Below are 20,091 nucleotides of genomic sequence, written 5' to 3'. Positions count from 1 at the left end.
TTCAGACCTTACAACATCTACATTGACAGATATTGAATTCCTCCAAACATAGTCTGTCTTGCTTAGTCCTCAGCTACAGAACATTGGTACCCGGTGGTTCCTGGAATCCCGGCATGGTTTAGGGCCGTATGTCTACGCCCCCTGGGTGAAAACCCATCCACAACATTATTAGAAGCATGTAAGAGGTCTCTGCCTCAGCAGGGAGCTAGCAGCTGGTACTTCGGCCAAGTGTACACTGGAGTGCAGCTCTTGTACCCTTCTACTGAAGGAGGGAGGAATGTGTTCTCTGTAAAGGGACAGCTCCTCTCGCTCTCTCCTCTTTTCTCACTCCTCCTCTCTCTCCACTCCATATGGAGTGTGTGGTAGTGTCTCTGTTACATAACCTCACATCCCTTATCAGTGTCCCAAGTGTGCTAACACAATAAAACATGATAAAGAGGCCATGTTTAGTACCACTGAAGCCCCATTGAGTTGTATTGGCTAAGAGAAACTGTGCATGAATGGTTCTGTAGCTGCAAAACTTTAGTCTGTCTCTGTAAACCTTCAGTATGATCATTGGTACACTTTACTGTAGTCCCTTATATGCCAATGGCAGATGTTATATTATCATAAGTAGTTATTATAAAGGCTTTATGAATGCATACATAAGGCTGGCTACAGTAAAATGTCACCGGTCATTTCTCCCTTCACCCATTAAGTATAATAATGGAGGCATGCATTTCGGGAAAAATAAGCATGTAAAGACTGAATGATATAATGTATTTCAGAATGAGCCATCTGTTAATATGACATGTCCTTCCTCTCATTGTGAAGGACTCTGGACAAGCTATTCCCCGTGTGGTGGAGAGCTGTGTTCGATTCATCAATCTCTATGGTGAGCTAGTCATCCATATATTACTTGTATTTGTTTTGCAACAGCTATGAATTTCTCTGCTTTTCTCACCTCTTGCAGGCCAATCAAGCGTAACAGTCCAAAATGACTGTGTGGTGCTAAAACTTCTCCCCTGGTCAAGGCTAACATTGAGGCAATTTCAGTGTTAATTGTCTGGGTGTTTCCATTCTTCCCGTGTCTGTGTTAAAATCTGTTCCATTTTAGTCACAGTCATGGGAAAGACTATGCAGATGCCATCTTGTTTACAGCATCTGTCCATGCAGCCAATGGGATGGAACACACACATTCCACACACACACACACCCTTCACACACACTGTCAAATAGGTTAGTTAGACTATCACTGTGAGACGCATTAATAAAACTCCAACAAAACACGTCAGCTTAAACTTTTGAAGGCGTGACGCTAATGACCTCTCTGTGTTTTGCGGACACCGGCGATGTCTTACTGGGGCGGCCGTCTCTAGTGGGGAAGACCCTGACTAATTAAGTTCCGAACTGACCTCTCTCCTTATTAAATGCTAATCCTGGCTGGAGGGCACTTTAGTAAGACTTGGTTGCGGTCTCTCTCCCTCATTAATTATCTTTAATTGGAAAACTTAAGGGCAAGAGGAATGGGATGTGGCCTTTAGTTGGGACTTAAACTGGCTTTTCTTTTTGCACTGGTGGTCTTTTATAATGGCTGCCTGTCACAATGGACTAAACATGTGTGTCTACCTTTCTGTCTCACCTCTCTCTTCCTCTCTCTCTCGGTTCTGTACTTCTCTCCCCTCTGCCATTCTTTATTCCCTGCAGGCCTTCAGCATCAAGGGATATTCCGTGTGTCCGGGTCTCAGATGGAAATCAATGACATCAAGAACTCATTCGAGAGAGGTAATGTAGGATGTTGTGTTACTGTAAGGTACTGTCGGATGTTGTGTTACTGTAAGGTACTGTCGGATGTTGTGTTACTGTAAGGTACTGTAGGATGTTGTGTTACTCTAGGATGTTCTGTTACTGTAAGGTACTGTAACGTACTGTAGGATGTTGTGTTACTGTAAGATACTGTAGGATGTTGTGTTACTGTAAGGTACTGTAGGATGTTGTGTTACTGTAAGGTACTGTAGGGTGTTATGTTACTCTAGGATGTTATTTTACTGTAAGGTACTGTAGGATGTTATGTTACTGTAAGGTACTGTAGGATATTATGTTACTGTAAGGTACTGTCGGATGTTGTGTTACTGTAAGGTACTGTCGGATGTTGTGTTACTGTAAGGTACTGTAGGATGTTATGTTACTGTAAGGTACTGTCGGATGTTGTGTTACTGTAAGGTACTGTAGGATGTTGTGTTACTGTAAGGTACTGTAGGATGTTGTGTTACTGTAAGGCACTGTAGGATGTTGTGTTACTGTAAGGTACTGTAGGATGTTGTGTTACTGTAAGGTACTGTAGGATGTTGTGTTACTGTAAGGTACTGTCGGATGTTGTGTTACTGTAAGGTACTGTCGGATGTTGTGTTACTGTAAGGTACTGTAGGATGTTGTGTTACTCTAGGATGTTCTGTTACTGTAAGGTACTGTAAGGTACTGTAGGATGTTGTGTTACTGTAAGGTACTGTAGGATGTTGTGTTACTGTAAGGTACTGTAGGATGTTGTGTTACTGTAAGGTACTGTAGGATGTTGTGTTACTGTAAGGTACTGTAGGATGTTGTGTTACTCTAGGATGTTCTGTTACTGTAAGGCACTGTAGGATGTTGTGTTACTGTAAGGTACTGTAGGATGTTGTGTTACAGTAAGGTACTGTAGGATGTTGTGTTACTGTAAGGTACTGTCGGATGTTGTGTTACTGTAAGGTACTGTCGGATGTTGTGTTACTGTAAGGTACTGTAGGATGTTGTGTTACTCTAGGATGTTCTGTTACTGTAAGGTACTATAACGTACTGTAGGATGTTGTGTTACTGTAAGATACTGTAGGATGTTGTGTTACTGTACGGTACTGTAGGATGTTGTGTTACTGTAAGGTACTGTAGGGTGTTATGTTACTCTAGGATGTTATTTTACTGTAAGGTACTGTAGGATGTTATGTTACTGTAAGGTACTGTCGGATGTTGTTACTGTAAGGTACTGTCGGATGTTGTGTTACTGTAAGGTACTGTCGGATGTTGTGTTACTGTAAGGTACTGTAAGGTACTGTAGGATGTTGTGTTACTGTAAGGTACTGTAGGATGTTGTGTTACTGTAAGGCACTGTAGGATGTTGTGTTACTGTAAGGTACTGTAGGATGTTGTGTTACTGTAAGGTACTGTCGGATGTTGTGTTACTGTAAGGTACTGTCGGATGTTGTGTTACTGTAAGGTACTGTAGGATGTTGTGTTACTCTAGGATGTTCTGTTACTGTAAGGTACTGTAAGGTACTGTAGGATGTTGTGTTACTGTAAGGTACTGTAGGATGTTGTGTTACTGTAAGGTACTGTAGGATGTTGTGTTACTGTAAGGTACTGTAGGATGTTGTGTTACTGTAAGGTACTGTAGGATGTTGTGTTACTCTAGGATGGTCTGTTACTGTAAGGCACTGTAGGATGTTGTGTTACTGTAAGGTACTGTAGGATGTTGTGTTACTGTAAGGTACTGTAGGATGTTGTGTTACTGTAAGGTACTGTCGGATGTTGTGTTACTGTAAGGTACTGTTGGATGTTGTGTTACTGTAAGGTACTGTAGGATGCTCTGTTACTGTAAGGTACTGTAGGATGTGTTACTGTAAGGCACTGTAGGATATTATTTTACTGTAAGGTACTGTCGGATGTTGTGTTACTGTAAGGTACTGTAGGATGTTGTGTTACTGTAAGATACTGTAGGATGTTGTGTTACTGTAAGGTACTGTAGGATGTTGTGTTACTGTAAGGTACTGTAGGATGTTGTGTTACTGTAAGGTACTGTAGGATGTTGTGTTACTGTAAGGTACTGTCGGATGTTGTGTTACTGTAAGGTACTGTCGGATGTTGTGTTACTGTAAGGTACTGTAGGATGTTGTGTTACTCTAGGATGTTCTGTTACTGTAAGGTACTGTAGGATGTTGTGTTACTGTAAGGTACTGTAGGATGCTCTGTTACTGTAAGGTACAGTTGTGTTACTGTAAGGTACTGTAGGATGTTCTGTTACTGTAGGATGTTATGTTACTGTAAGGTACTGTAGGATGCTCTGTTACTGTAAGGTACTGTAGGATGCTCTGTTACTGTAAGGTACAGTTGTGTTACTGTAAGGTACTGTCGGATGTTGTGTTACTGTAAGGCACTGTCGGATGTTGTGTTACTGTAAGGTACTGTCGGATGTTGTGTTACTGTAAGGTACTGTAGGATGTTATGTTACTGTAAGGTACTGTAGGATGCTCTGTTACTGTAAGGTACTGTAGGTTGTTATGTTACTGTAAGGTACTGTAGGATGTTGTGTTACTGTAAGGTGCTGTAGGATGTTCTGTTACTGTAGGATGTTGTGTTACTGTAAGGTACTGTAGGATGTTGTGTTACTGTAAGGTACTGTAGGATGTTATGTTACTGTAAGGTACTGTAGGATGCTCTGTTACTGTAAGGTACTGTAGGTTGTTATGTTACTGTAAGGTACTGTAGGATGTTGTGTTACTGTAAGGTACTGTAGGATGTTGTGTTACTGTAAGGTACTGTAGGATGTTGTGTTACTGTAAGGTACTGTAGGTTGTTATGTTACTGTAAGGTACTGTAGGATGCTCTGTTACTGTAAGGTACTGTAGGATGTTCTGTTACTGTAAGGTACTGTAGGATGTTGTGTTACTGTAAGGTACTGTAGGTTGTTATGTTACTGTAAGGTACTGTAGGATGTTATGTTACTGTAAGGTACTGTAGGATGCTCTGTTACTGTAAGGTACTGTAGGATGCTCTGTTACTGTAAGGTACTGTAGGATGCTCTGTTACTGTAAGGTACTGTAGGATGTTCTGTTACTGTAAGGTACTGTAGGATGTTAACATATTATTGTACACTCAGCCCAATACTTTTATACTGTCCAGGATATATAGGTCAATCAGTCAATTTACATTTCACACATTTGATACCATCAGTGGATTGCAGCACATAGGGACAGAAGGAAAAGCAAACATAGGAAATCAATTATGTAGTTCATTTGAGCTGCAGAATATGACTTTGCTTAATTGCTAGTTAATTTTCTGTTTTGAGATAATTAGTTAACACTGGAAAGAACTTATTAAGCTAATGAAAGAAGCAGAAACATTGACATGTTTACAATGTACCCTAGTCAAATGGGCACTGCTTGTTTGCCAGTTTCAAACTTCCTTCTCGTCAGGGGAAATGTAATGATTGCCTGCATACAACACCCTCACATACACTTATCGATCTCCCAGGTAAAGACCCATTGACAGATGAAGAGAACAACCACGACATCAACTCGGTTGCCGGGGTTCTTAAACTCTACTTCCGGGGCCTGGAGAAATCCCTCTTGCCCAAGGAAAGATTTAATGACCTCCTCTCCTGCGTCAGTAAGTACCTCTGCTTGACGTTGTCTCTGGACCAGCACAGCTGGCTGTGCTACATTATAATAAACACACAGACGCACGCACACCCACACATATTATGGGCATATCTGCAAAGTTGAACTTAATGTCTTCATATTGAATAGAAGTGTATACATTGTGACATTCAGATGGAGCAGATGCCCTGTAGGAGCCATGTAAGTCATTAGTTGGTGTTCACATACCCTCCACAGGTCAACTCTTAATGTCCCACTATGGGGAAATCATCACAAACATCATAGCTACTACTTACTCTTCTGTGGTGTGTTCATCAGTAGCATTGTGTTATCCCGTCTTTGTGCCTGGAGGTGAATAGTACCACTTTGTGTTGTTGACTATCTTCTCCACTGACTAGGACATTCATGTGGTGAGCTAGGACACAAAGCTCACCATACAGCCTGGTGTTGGGTAATGAAAAGTATAAACGCACAACTACAGTAGTGTTTACATCAAACCATACAGTGGCGAGTTCACTACTCTGTCACAGACGGCCATATTGTTCTCTTGCTGTAACGGCAGTGTGACACGGTCTTGCATAGTTCAGTCCGCTCTTTGTGGGACACGCTCTAACCTTTTATAAGATGTCATGTGGGGGCTTTTGGGGGGGACTAGTGGAGTAGGCACTGTTGTTCAAGAACAATGGACTGGCTAGCTCGTGTGGGTCATGTACTGTACACAACGTTTGCCGATATGCCTTTGGTGTGTGTGAGAATGGGGGGGGGGGGATTCTGTGTGTGCACTCGCCGCCTTCTGTGTGTATGTGAGCGAGAGATATGGCATTGGTTTACATTGTACAGTCAGTGTGTGAGTGATGGGGATTCCCTGTTGTCTACATTCTCAGGCTTCACATACCAGCAATTGAAGAGTGGGCCTCTTGCCCAGCCACCAGTCTCCATATTAATAAAACCCTCCACTCCTTTCAGAATGAGCCAGATATTTAGCACAGTATCACCTTTTACTTTAAATGGTTGGCTCACTGGGCACTGGGTAAACATATTTATCTACGTACAGAATGTTGTCTATGTTTTTCACAGTGCTGCATTTGAACTTTAACTTGGTCTTTGTTGTACAGCTGCAAATGCCTGTGTAGTCTGTCTATGGTCTTTTCATTTGGGATTCACAACGAGTGGGCTGGGGTGATTGTGAGGAGGAGGGGTGACTGTTCTTTAAATAGCATCCATCTGAAGTGTTCAGGAACCATGCAGAAAGAAACCGAGTTAAGTACTCATGTAAGATGAATAACATCACAAGTATTCCCAAAAGCCAACTCCCAGATGGCCCAAACTCGTTTCACGTTGACAGCACTACTTCAGGCAGCCATCGTTGTCGTCAATGAAAAAATGAAATGGGCTGCTTTGGAACGGAGGAGATGGGCGGATTCGAGTGAAACAGATCAGTGCTCCCCCATTTGATCGTTCTGAGATGAGACTAAAGGGATGTTTTGTGAGATGCTTTGTCCTTGATAATTAAAGCAGTAGTGACAAAAATAGTTTAAAACGACAAAGATCATTTTCTCTGGCTGACTAGAAAGAGACCGAGATAGAGAAACAGTATGAGGTCTCGACATGTTTTAGTGCTTCAGCAGACACTCTTGTCCAGAGACTTCTAATCAGAACGTTGTGCTCTGAGACATCTCAAGAAGACACACGCTCATTCTCCCATCTGATAGAAGAGTGTAACATTCTTACGATATTTAGTGCAGCAACAGAAATGGAAACAGCAGAACTTATACCGCTGTGATTTATAACTGTGCAATTGTCTTCTATGATATTTCTAACGGTTCTTCACAGGACTTCTAAGAACAGTGCTATAGTGCTATTGGGAGCAGTTTTGTGCTCTGAGACAACTTCATCAGTGGTTAACTTGGTGAGGGCTCCAGATACAGCTGTCGCCATTGAGCGCAGCATTGAGTCTGATTCAACCAGGCTATAGAATTTGTGACCTATCCTAATGGCCTCAGCCCGAATATGCTGCTGTGCTATTTATCGCTGCAGCCTGCAGTCACACTGGGTATCAATGAGTGAATGGTCACATTCAGGTGGATAACTCTCATTAAATATGCAGCCCTGCAAAGTGGTGGGTCAGACACATTTTAGAGAAGAGCATGGACGACAAAGTGACAGAAATCCGTTCTCTGGATGTGTTGGTTTCTTGGCAGAACTGTTCACTCGCTTCGGATACATGTATTTGAAATTGATATGTGCATACTAATAAAAAATGTAGATATGTAGCTAAAAACAGTTCAACCGCATTGTGTAAATGGCTTCAGTCTGTACTACTAAGATTTATAGAGTAATATCTAATGATTTAATACAACCCCATAGTACTAACATTTCTCTCTCTCCTTCCCCCCCTCTCCCCCTCTCCCTCTCCGTCTCCCCCTCCTTCTCATCCCCCCAGGAATAGAGAACCTGTATGAGAGGTCCCTGTACATCCGTAAGATTCTCCTGACCGCCGTGCCCAGATCCATCCTCATCGTGATGCGCTACCTTTTTGCCTTTCTCAATCAGTAAGTCCTCAACAATCATACTCCAGGGTCATATTCATGAGGCATCAAACTGAACATTTTTTACTGAAAGGGAGAGGTACTACCTGGCAAATGTTGGTTTCCTGTTATGAATGGTTTTCCATTGCTTGCCCTAATGAATAATATGACCCAGGCTTGTTCACTGACTCTTCATTGTCTGATATATGGTTTGAAAGCACAAAACACACATTGACTGGCCTTCTGTATGGGGACATGTTACTCAGTCACCAAATAGCCCTAATAACCTGCACCTTTAAGATCATTGTACAGTACATTTCTCCTGTTTGTTACTGTATGTAGAGAGAGAAAATGAGCTAGCGTTAAAGTAAACATGTCCATGTCCTCCACCTGAAAGGTGCTCATTGTTTTACTGCTTAGCTGATAAAGAGAGGAGCATAATCCCGTTGTGTGATCTGTTATTAAAAAGCTTTGAGAAATGATCACTACCCAGACAGTGAGAGGATGGGCAGTCCATTTGGTGCCTCGGCTGAATGCAGTTGTACAACACAGAACTAATTCCTGTTTGTACACAATCAAATAAAAATTCAGTGTTTGAGAAGGGCAACGTTTATCCGCTTTATCTTGTTAAAGAGATGATGCTAACTTAATGTAAAGTCGATTGTTGTATGTAAACCCTTTATCTCTCACCTATCTCTCGCTCTGTCTATCTCCCTCTACCACTCTCACTCACCCTCTCTTTGCTCCGTCTCCCCTGTCCCCCAGCCTGTCCCAGTACAGCGATGAGAACATGATGGACCCCTATAACCTGGCCATCTGCTTCGGGCCCACCCTCATGCCCACACCCAACATCGAGGACCAGGTGTTGTGCCAGGCACATGTTAACGAGATCATCAAGACCATCATCATCCACCACGAAACCATCTTCCCCGACACCAAGGAGCTGGACGGGCCCGTCTACGAGAAATGCATGGCCGGGGAAGACTACTGGTGAGCTGAACATAGAAATAGAATTACTAGAAAGGCAACTGGGGCGGCAGGGTAGCCGAGTGGTTGGAGCGTTGGACTAGTAACCAAAAGGTTGCAAGTTCAAACCCCCGAGCTGACAAGGTATAAATCTGTCGTTCTGCCCCTGAACAGGCAGTTAACCCACTGTTCCTAGGCTGTCATTGAAAATAAGAATTTGTTCTTAACTGACTTGCCTAGTAAAATAAAGGTAAAATAAAAATTAAAAATAAACTGGTGAGCTGAACGATTGAGCTGCATGATTTGAGCAGGGTGTATGAGAAGGGCATGGCTGGTGGAGACCACTGGTCAGGGTTCTTGCTTTTAGACACTTTATAAATTCCATTACTTTTTCATGACTTCCCAAGTCTACAGATGAGAATTTGTATGACAGTGGCTAAACATGTGCCGGGCAACACCTTGTGACAAATGTACAGAAGAATGCATTTGAATCTACGTTTAATTTCCAAACAGCAATTCATCTGACATTTCATGATTTTTCTTCATTGTGTCAATAGATGTGTTCAATTCTCTGGCTTTCCATGTCTGGAATGGTATTTTGTCTGATATTCCAGAAGGTCCCTGACCTGTGAGAACCCTGTGAGATGATTGACTGAGCAGGGTCGCCCTTCGATGACGTCAGAGGTTATTCATTAGTGAAACTATGCGGGCGACTTGCAATGATGTCATTTTGACAAGCTTCACTGAGGTGTTGGCTGGGAAGCCAGTAGGGGTGTTTTTCTCATCCCCGTCCTGTGACTGTATCGTAGCTCTTCACTGAGGTGTTGGCTGGGGAACCAGTAGGGGTGTTTTTCTCATCCCCGTCCTGTGACTGTATCGTAGCTCTTCACTGAGGTGTTGGCTGGGGAGCCAGTAGGGGTGTTTTTCTCATCCCCGTCCTGTGAATGTATCGTAGCTCTTCACTGAGGTGTTGGCTGGGGAACCAGTAGGGGTGTTTTTCTCATCCCGTCCTGTGAATGTATCGTAGCTCTTCACTGAGGTGTTGGCTGGGGAACCAGTAGGGGTGTTTTTCTCATCCCCGTCCTGTGAATGTATCGTAGCTCTTCACTGAGGTGTTGGCTGGGGAGCCAGTAGGGGTGTTTTTCTCATCCCCGTCCTGTGAATGTATCGTAGCTCTTCACTGAGGTGTTGGCTGGGGAACCAGTAGGGGTGTTTTTCTCATCGCCGTCCTGTGAGTGTATCGTAGCTCTTCACTGAGGTGTTGGCTGGGGAGCCAGTAGGGGTGTTTTTCTCATCCCCGTCCTGTGAATGTATCGTAGCTCTTCACTGAGGTGTTGGCTGGGGAACCAGTAGGGGTGTTTTTCTCATCCCTGTCCTGTGACTGTATCGTAGCTCTTCACTGAGTTGTTGGATGGGGAGCCAGTAGGGGTGTTTTTCTCATCCCCGTCCTGTGAATGTATCGTAGTTCTTCACTGAGGTGTTGGCTGGGAAGCCAGTAGGGGTGTTTTTCTCATCCCCGTCCTGTGAATGTATCGTAGCTCTTCACTGAGGTGTTGGCTGGGGAGCCAGTAGGGGTGTTTTTCTCATCCCCGTCCTGTGACTGTATCGTAGCTCTTCACTGAGGTGTTGGCTGGGGCGCCAGTAGGGGTGTTTTTCTCATCCCCGTCCTGTGAATGTATCGTAGCTCTTCACTGAGGTGTTGGCTGGGGAGCCAGTAGGGGTGTTTTTCTCATCCCCGTCCTGTGAATGTATCGTAGCTCTTCATTGAGGTGTTGGCTGGGGAGCCAGTAGGTGTGTTTTTCTCATCCCCGTCCTGTGAGTGTATCGTAGCTCTTCACTGAGGTGTTGGCTGGGGAGCCAGTAGGGGTGTTTTTCTCATCCCCGTCCTGTGAGTGTATCGTAGCTCTTCACTGAGGTGTTGGCTGGGGAGCCAGTAGGGGTGTTTATCTCATCCCCGTCCTGTGAGTGTATCGTAGCTCAGGCTCGCAGCCAAATATCCCTTCATATGGGACATAATACTCCATGCTGCCAGTATGTGTGTATCTGCACTGCAGTGGGAGCTGCAGCTGTCTCAATACGTCGTTAGAGTTAACGCAGGTCATTTTGCTAAATTATTAAAGTGTCCGTGGTGAGACAATATGACGGTACAGCTCTCTTTTCTGTATCAGACCTTTAGATATCTGCCTTGATGAAATGACACTGACTGAATCGATCACCATAATGTCCCCAGACGCAGAAGAAAAGAGACCAAGTCATTTTTAACGTCATGTAATGCAGCTTGTATTTGTACGTTAAAACAGAGCAGAGTAACGTCCCTGGACCAGCTAGCTCCACAGCTATGAGGAGCTGACTAGGGAGACTTTATCGTTCTCTTCCCCTGAAGAGCACTAGCCTGGTCCCAGATCTGTTTGTGCTGTCTTGCCAACTCCTATGCTTTAGATATTGGCCTTGATGAGGTGAGATGGACCGAAGCGATCACAATTGGGAAGGAAACACTAATTATAACCTAAAGTGCATCACATAGAATTACATTAACAGACCAAAGTAAAGTTTGGCAGGATGGCTCCACAGCTGTGAGGAGAGCCTGTCTCCTCCTCTGAAGAGCACGTCTCTCTCTCTCTGTTCCTTGGCAGAGCGTAAGCCTTTGCACTGCCAGAGATAATCACCTGTCACAGCCATCAGGACACCATCCCTGACCGAGCCACATCAAACTTAGAAGATTTGTTGTCGTCCCCCCCCCCGGGGGTGGGGCGGGTGGCTGTGGTGTGTTACCCTGGGAAGCGGAGCTAAGTGCCAGTCGGAGGACGATGTAAGCGGCATTAATGCCAGGGACGTCTGAAAACCGATAAACAGCACCTAGCCTGAATACTGATGATGCCCTCTATTTGGTAGTCGGTGGCTTCCAATAGTCGGTGGATGCCTCTCAATGTGGCTGTAGGTGCATCTCAAAATATCTAAAGTCAAGTCAGTGAGACAGACCTGTCCTTTACACAGGAGCTCGGACTCAGACTTGTTTACTTAAGACAATTTTTTTTACCTTTATTTAACTAGGCAAGTCAGTTAAGAACAAATTCTTATTTTCAATGACGGCCTAGGAACAGTGTTTAGCTGCCTTTTCAGGGGCAGAATGACAGATTTGTACCTTGTCAGCTCGGGGGTTTGAACTTGCAACCTTCAGGTTACTAGTCCAACGCTCTAACCACTAGGCTACCCTACGTGGGCAATATTATTTGGTCCCTAAGCCCTTTATGCAGGGGCCACTTCCTGTGTTTGATAGGGATCACTCCAGTCTGCTACTCTTTTGGCCAAAATGACAACTGACATAATGCACACTTGAATCCCAACTGGCACTTGTCAATATTCCAAAATTATAAACCCATTCGCAAACATCTTTTGTCCTGCCGCAACCTGTTTTGTAGCATGATTTGCTATGAAACGCTGCCAGACAGGTGCACTCTGGTAACAGATAGTGAGAAAGTTGTAAAAACCAAACGGCACCGAAGAAGATACGTTGCCAACCGACAGTGACTTGATAAGCTAATTTAGCTAATGTGGCCTGCCTGCTCAAAGTGCCTGCTAGCTACTACTAGCTAGCTTAATTGACAAACACAAAGATGGAACTTAGCCAGCTAGCTAGTAGTGATTTTAGTTTAACAGCTTGCTGATGATGAACTTGTTCTCAGAAATCAGTCCTGACTGCAGCCAGCAGCAGCTGACTTCATTCTGTCTGCAGTTCGCCGACTTGTAGTGTAAATACCTGATGTACAATTGCACAACTAAGACCTGCTCTGCAATGAAGTCAAAATTAATTACAGATTTATTGATTTATATTTTGAGGAAGTGGTAGTGGCTAGGTTGTTGCTACCGTGACTCAGGAGGGACAAACGACAGTAACTGCCAGGGTAAGATATGCAAACATAGCACAACCACATCGAACCACACCCCCAAGACACAAATCTTGTTTTTCTTAATGAGCAACAGAAAAACACATGCGGAATCGGTGCATTCAGCCCCCTTTAACAGCGGCCCTCCAGACCTCGGTGAAGACTGAATGCAGGCTGTGGGGATAAATTAGTTTGACACCCCTGATCTACACTAAAAGTCTTTGATAGATGAGATCTATATGAGTGCATACTACTACCAGGTATTTGCTTTCACCAGTCCAGTAGTGTCACATCATTGCCGATGAAGGAAAGGAGGCAAATAGGGGTATCCGCTTTAAACAAGATACACCCTGAGGATGGATGAAATTGAGTAGCGGGTACAATTGTATCCATGGTAGCCTGACCTCAACCTATAATCTCTGACCCCTAACCCTGACCTCTGACCTTCTCTCCCCCCACAGTGAGAGTCCCTACAGTGAGCATGGGGCCATAGAGGAGGTGGACAATGAGGGAGGCACTGAGACGCATACGAGTGAGGATGGTGAGTACCCTTCAACCAGGCACCCTTGTAACCCTATGATGTAATGACATACCAGATGAGAACGTCATGGGAAAAGCATACTTTCTTTCTCCAGTGTCTGTGCTGTGGTCTACTGAGGGTTAAATCCAGACTTTCCCCTGTGTCTGTGCTGTGGTCTACTGAGGGTTAAATCCAGACTTTCCCCCGTGTCTGTGCTGTGGTCTACTGAGGGTTAAATCCAGACCTTCTCTAGTGTCTGTGCTGTGGACTAGCGAGGGTTAAATCCAGACTTTCTCTAGTGTCTGTGCTGTGGTCTAGCGAGGGTTAAATCCAGACTTTCTCTAGTGTCTGTGCTGTGGTCTAGCGAGGGTTAAATCCAGACTTTCCCCGGTGTGTGTGTGCTGTGGTCTCGCGAGGGTTAAATCCAGACTTTCTCCAGTGTCTGTGCTGTGGTCTCACGAGGGTTAAATCCAGACTTTCTCCAGTGTCTGTGCTGTGGTCTAGCGAGGGTTAAATCCAGACTTTCCCCAGTGTCTGTGCTGTGGTCTAGCGAGGTTTAAATCCAGACTTTCCCCAGTGTCTGTGCTGTGGTCTAGCGAGGGTTAAATCCAGACTTTCACCAGTGTCTGTGCTGTGGTCTAGCGAGGGTTAAATCCAGACTTTCCCCAGTGTCTGTGCTGTGGTCTAGCGAGGTTTAAATCCAGACTTTCCCCAGTGTCTGTGCTGTGGTCTAGCGAGGGTTAAATCCAGACTTTCACCAGTGTCTGTGCTGTGGTCTAGCGAGGGTTAAATCCAGACTTTCACCAGTGTCTGTGCTGTGGTCTAGCGAGGGTTAAATCCAGACTTTCCCCAGTGTCTGTGCTGTGGTCTAGCGAGGGTTAAATCCAGACTTTCACCAGTGTCTGTGCTGTGGTCTAGCGAGGGTTAAATCCAGACTTTCACCAGTGTCTGTGCTGTGGTCTAGCGAGGGTTAAATCCAGACTTTCCCCAGTGTCTGTGCTGTGGTCTAGCGAGGGTTAAATCCAGACTTTCTCCAGTGTCTGTGCTGTGGTCTAGCGAGGGTTAAATCCAGACTTTCCCCAGTGTCTGTGCTGTGGTCTAGCGAGGGTTAAATCCAGACTTTCACCAGTGTCTGTGCTGTGGTCTAGCGAGGGTTAAACCAAGAACCCACTGGCCTGTGTGGATAATCCTGCCTTGCTAAATGGAATGACCTTGGAGGGGCAGGGAACTGGGCTCCAGAGATGTGGGCATCTATTCATATTCTAATTCCTGCTGTATCGCCAGCACCCCATGGGACCTGGGCCACACAGTGATGGCAGCACCTCCCCCCCCAGACCCCTGGTGGGCTCTTCTGCATCCCTCCGGACCCCCTCGGGTGATGTGATGAGGGATCTTTAAATTTTGGGGTTAGCCGATAGTATTTGAATGAGCCCTAATCCTATGGGTTGGTCACTCAAATATACCCAGCATATAAATACTTTGGGGGAATTATTTTGAACTCCAAATATGAATGGGGAGTGATGATGATGAATGATTATGTCTATAATACCATCTGTATTGTCTATGCTTTTAAACGACTTCAGCATGTGTTAATGTGATAGGCCTCACTCACACCAGCCTCAGAGACACTGCACTGCAGGCCAGGGAACTATATACTTCAAGAACTAAGTAAAAAGTGTGAGTTGAGACGTCTGCTCTTCCATCTGGTCTGTTGGACCGGGTCTCAGACGAGGGCAGGTGCGATGGAGTTGGTCTGTTCCAAATCAAATACACTGACCCACCTTGGGCTACAGAGGGGTCAGGTTGGCTGAATAGGACAGAAACGGGTTGTTTCTCAGGGAAACATTACAAAAACGCTGTACAGCTAAAGTGCCTTTAGACATTTTGTAGAAAATAAATATATTCCTAAACATGTATCTTGTTTTCAATAATGCATTAAAGTAAAACTGCAAAGAATGTGGCAAAGAAATGTACTTTATGTCCTGAATGCAAAGCCTTAGGTTTGGGGCAAATCTAACACATCACTGAGTACTATTCTTCATATTTTCAAGCATGGTGGTGGTTGCATCATGTTACGGGCATGCTTGTCATCGGCATGGACTAGGGAGTTGTTTTTAGGATGAACATAAATGGAATAGAGCTAAGCACAGGCAAAATTGTAGAGGAAAACCTGGTTCAGTCTGCTTTCCAACAGACACTGGGAGACAAATTGACCTTTCAGCAGGACAATTTTTATTTTACATTTATTTAACTAGGCAAGTCAGAACTTAAGACAGCCTAAGAACAGTGTGTTAACTGCCTTGTTCAGGGGCATAACGACACATTTTTACCTTGTCAGCTCGGAATTCGATCTTGCAACCTTTCGGTTACTAGTCCAACGATCTAACCACTAGGCTACCTGCCGCCCCAATAACCTAAAACACAAGGCCAAATATACACTGAACCAGTGTAGACACTGCGTTGCTTACCAGGACGACATTGAATGTTCCTGAGTGGCTTAGTCACAGTTTTGACTTAAAGCAACTTGAAAATCTATGGCAAGACTTGAAAATGGCTGTCTAGCAATGATCAACAACCAACTTGACAGAGCCTGAATAATTTTTAAAAGAATGTGCAAATATTGTATGATCCAAGTGTACAAAGCACTTAGAGACTTACCCAGAAGGACTTTATCATTGTGGAGTATTATGTGTATATGGGTGAGAGACAAAAATGTATTTCATGTTTAATTCAGGCTGTAATACAACAAAATGTGAAATAAGTCAAGGGGTATGAATTCTTTCTGAAGGCACTGTACGTAACAAACATTTTACAAAAATGCTGAACAACTACGTAACAAAAAAACTTGACAAAAACTTTCAAAGTTGTGTTGTAGTCCACATTGTCTAGTCTACAACGGAGCCCAACCCGGTTCCATTCCCCCTTCCCTCCATGCTCCTTTCCCCCTTCTGATGACCAGGTGACGAATCGCATCTCTGCATGTCTGGCAGACATATCAGTGTGGATGACGGATCACCACCTCAAGCTGAACCTCGGCAAGACGGAGCTGCTCTTCCTCCCGGGGAAGGACTGCCCGTTCCATGATCTCGCCATCACGGTTGACAACTCCATTGTGTCCTCCTCCCAGAGCGCTAAGAACCTTGGCGTGATCCTGGACAACACCCTGCCGTTCTCAACTAACATCAAGGCGGTGGCCCGTTCCTGTAGGTTCATGCTCTACAACATCCGCAGAGTACGACCCTGCCTCACACAGGAAGCGGCGCAGGTCCTAATCCAGGCACTTGTCATCTCCCGTCTGGATTACTGCAACTCGCTGTTGGCTGGGCTCCCTGCCTGTGCCATTAAACCCCTACAACTCATCCAGAACGCCGCAGCCCGTCTGGTGTTCAACCTTCCCAAGTTCTCTCACGTCACCCCGCTCCTCCGCTCTCTCCACTGGCTTCCAGTTGAAGCTCGCATCCGCTACAAGACCATGGTGCTTGCCTACGGAGCTGTGAGGGGATGGCACCGCAGTACCTCCAGGCTCTGATCAGGCCCTACACCCAAACAAGGGCACTGCGTTCATCCACCTCTGGCCTGCTCGCCTCCCTACCACTGAGGAAGTACAGTTCCCGCTCAGCCCAGTCAAAACTGTTCGCTGCTCTGGACCCCCAATGGTGGAACAAACTCCCTCACGACGCCAGGACAGCGGAGTCAATCACCACCTTCCGGAGACACCTGAAACCCCACCTCTTCAAGGAATACCTAGGATAGGATAAAGTAATCCTTCTCACCCCCCCCCTTAAATGATTTAAATGTAGATGCACTATTGTAAAGTGGCTGTTCCACTGGATGTCAGAAGGTGAATTCACCAATTTGTAAGTCGCTCTGGATAAGAGCATCTGCTAAATGACTTAAATGTAAAATGTAAAATAATAAGAACACACATTAGTAGCCTAATCATAATAACAGGCACAATCCCATCTCCTTTCCCTTTAGGTCTGAAAGTGTTTTTAGATTGTCCTTTTCATCATTCACCATCAGTCTTTATACATCATTTATACATGAGCTCCAGGATGGAAATGTAAACCATCACGTCTCATAGCTTTGCCAGCACACCCTCTTACAGAGTCAGACACATTTACGTCCATTCTAACTAATGAAGACACCTGGGGCGTGATTATTCGGTACCAAATGGAAAAAAAATCAATGAAACGGGGGAGGGACTGACTGCTTGGACATGTTCAATAAGAAAAACTATTTTTCCTGAATGAATGGCATCTGATGGTACAGACTAGAACATGTAGTTAACACACATGGCAGATATCCATTGCAAAGCAATTAATTATGGACAAGCAGGCCTAATAAACCATATGAACCTAACTCGGGCTACCATGGTATTGGTCCAAATATTGTCACCCTGTTAGGGTTGAGCGGAAAGCCTTTCTGACCCTGATGTTATTGCCATTCACTGTGGGCTCTTGAAGCCCATTCAGACCTATTGTCCACAGTTAGTGGTTGAAAATACTTAGGATCTTACTCAGATTTACAGTTTTGCTGAATGACGTCAATGTTCGATCCTAGTTGACTTCAGGGCTTCAATGTCTTTGTTAGCTTGTTGTATCATCCACCTTTTGTAACCAGCCAATAAGGCCAAGCCCTCTCCTCTCAGCCCTCCTGGTGTGTTAAAGCCCATTTACTTCCATTATGGATGAACTGGAGAAGCCACATTTACAGAACTTGTGTGTGTGTGTGTGTGTGTGTGTGTGTGTGTGTGTGTGTGTGTGTGTGTGTGTGTGTGTGTGTGTGTGTGTGTGTGTGTGTGTGTGCGATAGGAAACACATGCATCACATGGGGAAAAATGTTTGGAACTTCCGAGTGTGCCTTAATTCTTTCACATGCTACAGACAGTACTCAATTTTAATGACCTGCATTCCATCAACTCCTGTAACAACTGGCAATGACATGCGTGACATCGTAGCGTGACATTGTAGCGTAACAGTGTCCTTTTTTTCGATGCCCATTTCTCTCGCTCTGTCAATACATTGATGTTCCTTCCCTCTGCTGGTTAAACACTATAGGGTGTTGGAGTAGTGCATTCTCTTTACCCAGTTCAGTAGACACTGAACATGTCATTTCTCCCCCCCCCAATCTGTCTCTGCTCATCATGTCCTGTAGCAGATAAGCAGGAACTTAGATTTATTTTCAGAGCGAATTCATCGGGGCCTGCCTAGCTGCTGCTTTTCTGCCTCTCACTCTATCGATTGTTGCCGTATCTCACTCACTCCAAGGTGGTGATCTCTATTCACATGCATGAGCAGAGCGAGCCATGGGACTCGTCCACTGGGGTGTAACGGCATCCTACATTGCACTGCTGTTATATCAGAACCTCTTAATTTTTCTGTCCAGCTATTTTTGTGTGCACACACTTCTATGAGTGTCCTTGTCTATGAGCTTGCGCACTATAACATTTAAATGAAATCAGAGATCAAATTCCTGTCTGTCATGTCTCATTGACTCCACAACACCCCTGTCATTCCCCACGGCAGAGAGGGGGGAGAGGGAGATAACATGTATCCTGGTTCTCTTGTTTTATCTTGGAATCACTGTCCTCTCCACAGCTCCTCTCACCAGGATGCTCATCAGGGAAACTCACTGAGTTGTTTCTGTGAAAAGAACGTCATGGTGGCTTTTCACACATCCTGCTCTGGTTTCCTGCTATCTGAGCTCTGTGGTGCTTCTCCATTGACACCTCTTATCGAGGAAGCCTTGCTGTGGGGAGGAGCAGCAGGGAAAGGCAGGGACCCCCTGTCTGACTTGAGGAATTCTAGTGGTTGGATGTTCTTGGGGGTGGATGGGGTTGGGAGGAAACTAACCATTGACGATTGCTGTATCGCTATTGGTTGGGAGTCATGGTTGGCACCACCTAAGAGGAAAGGGCCCATATGACTGTTCCTTGATGTTTTTAGCTCACCTGCCAGCAGTAATAGGTATGTCGTAGTGCGATACTGACTGTGTTACAAGGGGCTATGTGATAAAGGTTTCTAACAACATTTTAAATAATATGTGGTGTGGTAATGTACTCCCAACAAAGACACTCGCAACAAAAAGCAGATGACAGTGTTTGTATTGGGTTTACCTTATAAACACTGTCCTCACTCAGACATCCCATGCAGAATCTCCATAGGTCTTTGTGACAGCTTGTCGTAGTCTAACCTCAGCAGAAGTCCATACTCTGGCTAAAGTACTGTGTACTGAGCAGTATAGATCTCCTTTCACTTAGAGCTATAATCATCCCTGTTCAGGGCCTTCAGGGCCTGTTGTCCAGGGTGTTCTATTCTATGTGTGTAGCTCGGTTGTTATTGACACTAACTAAACTAGACTGACTGCTGCTGCTTTCAATCTCAGATCAATAATACCAGACCCATTTGTGACATCATTCAGACATACATAATCGTGACATATAATTGCCAGAAATGTTTATACTCTGATGACACTCTGCTAAAAGAAAAATGGATTCCTTCATGTACTTTATCAGCCTTTAGTTTGACATACCTGACTGTGTGTTCCTTGTTTTCTTCTGCAGAGGGCGAGCCCATCGAAGCAATTGCCAAGTTTGACTACGTGGGGCGTTCTGCCCGAGAGCTGTGCTTCAAGAAGGGCGCCTCCCTGCTGCTGTACCAGCGGGCATCGGACGACTGGTGGGAGGGACGGCACAACGGCATTGACGGCCTGGTACCTCACCAGTACATCGTGGTGCAGGACATGTGAGTATGCAGCCCATAGACACACACACAGCTTCTAGAGGAGACACTGGCACATTTATTATC

At 44.8% G+C, this 20,091-nt stretch overlaps 1 protein-coding gene across 4 annotated transcripts in view; it reads left to right on the top strand.

Moving 5' to 3' along the window:
- LOC135509168 (SLIT-ROBO Rho GTPase-activating protein 1-like) overlaps window positions 1-20,091 on the top strand; it is a 162,317-nt gene that overhangs the window by 125,150 nt on the left and 17,076 nt on the right. For all 4 annotated transcript variants that reach the window (XM_064929598.1, XM_064929597.1, XM_064929596.1 and 1 more), the window contains exons 13-19: window positions 814-874; window positions 1,687-1,764; window positions 5,260-5,394; window positions 7,828-7,936; window positions 8,678-8,902; window positions 13,224-13,303; window positions 19,848-20,028. In XM_064929598.1, the coding sequence (XP_064785670.1) occupies window positions 814-874; window positions 1,687-1,764; window positions 5,260-5,394; window positions 7,828-7,936; window positions 8,678-8,902; window positions 13,224-13,303; window positions 19,848-20,028 (869 nt within the window). The remainder of the gene's footprint in view (window positions 1-813; window positions 875-1,686; window positions 1,765-5,259; window positions 5,395-7,827; window positions 7,937-8,677; window positions 8,903-13,223; window positions 13,304-19,847; window positions 20,029-20,091) is intronic.

Source organism: Oncorhynchus masou, chromosome 22 (genome assembly GCF_036934945.1).
Source record: "Oncorhynchus masou masou isolate Uvic2021 chromosome 22, UVic_Omas_1.1, whole genome shotgun sequence".
NCBI classification, from domain to species: Eukaryota; Metazoa; Chordata; class Actinopteri; order Salmoniformes; family Salmonidae; genus Oncorhynchus; species Oncorhynchus masou.
Note: the sequence above shows the minus strand (reverse complement) of the source record. Positions and strands in the feature narration are given on the sequence as shown.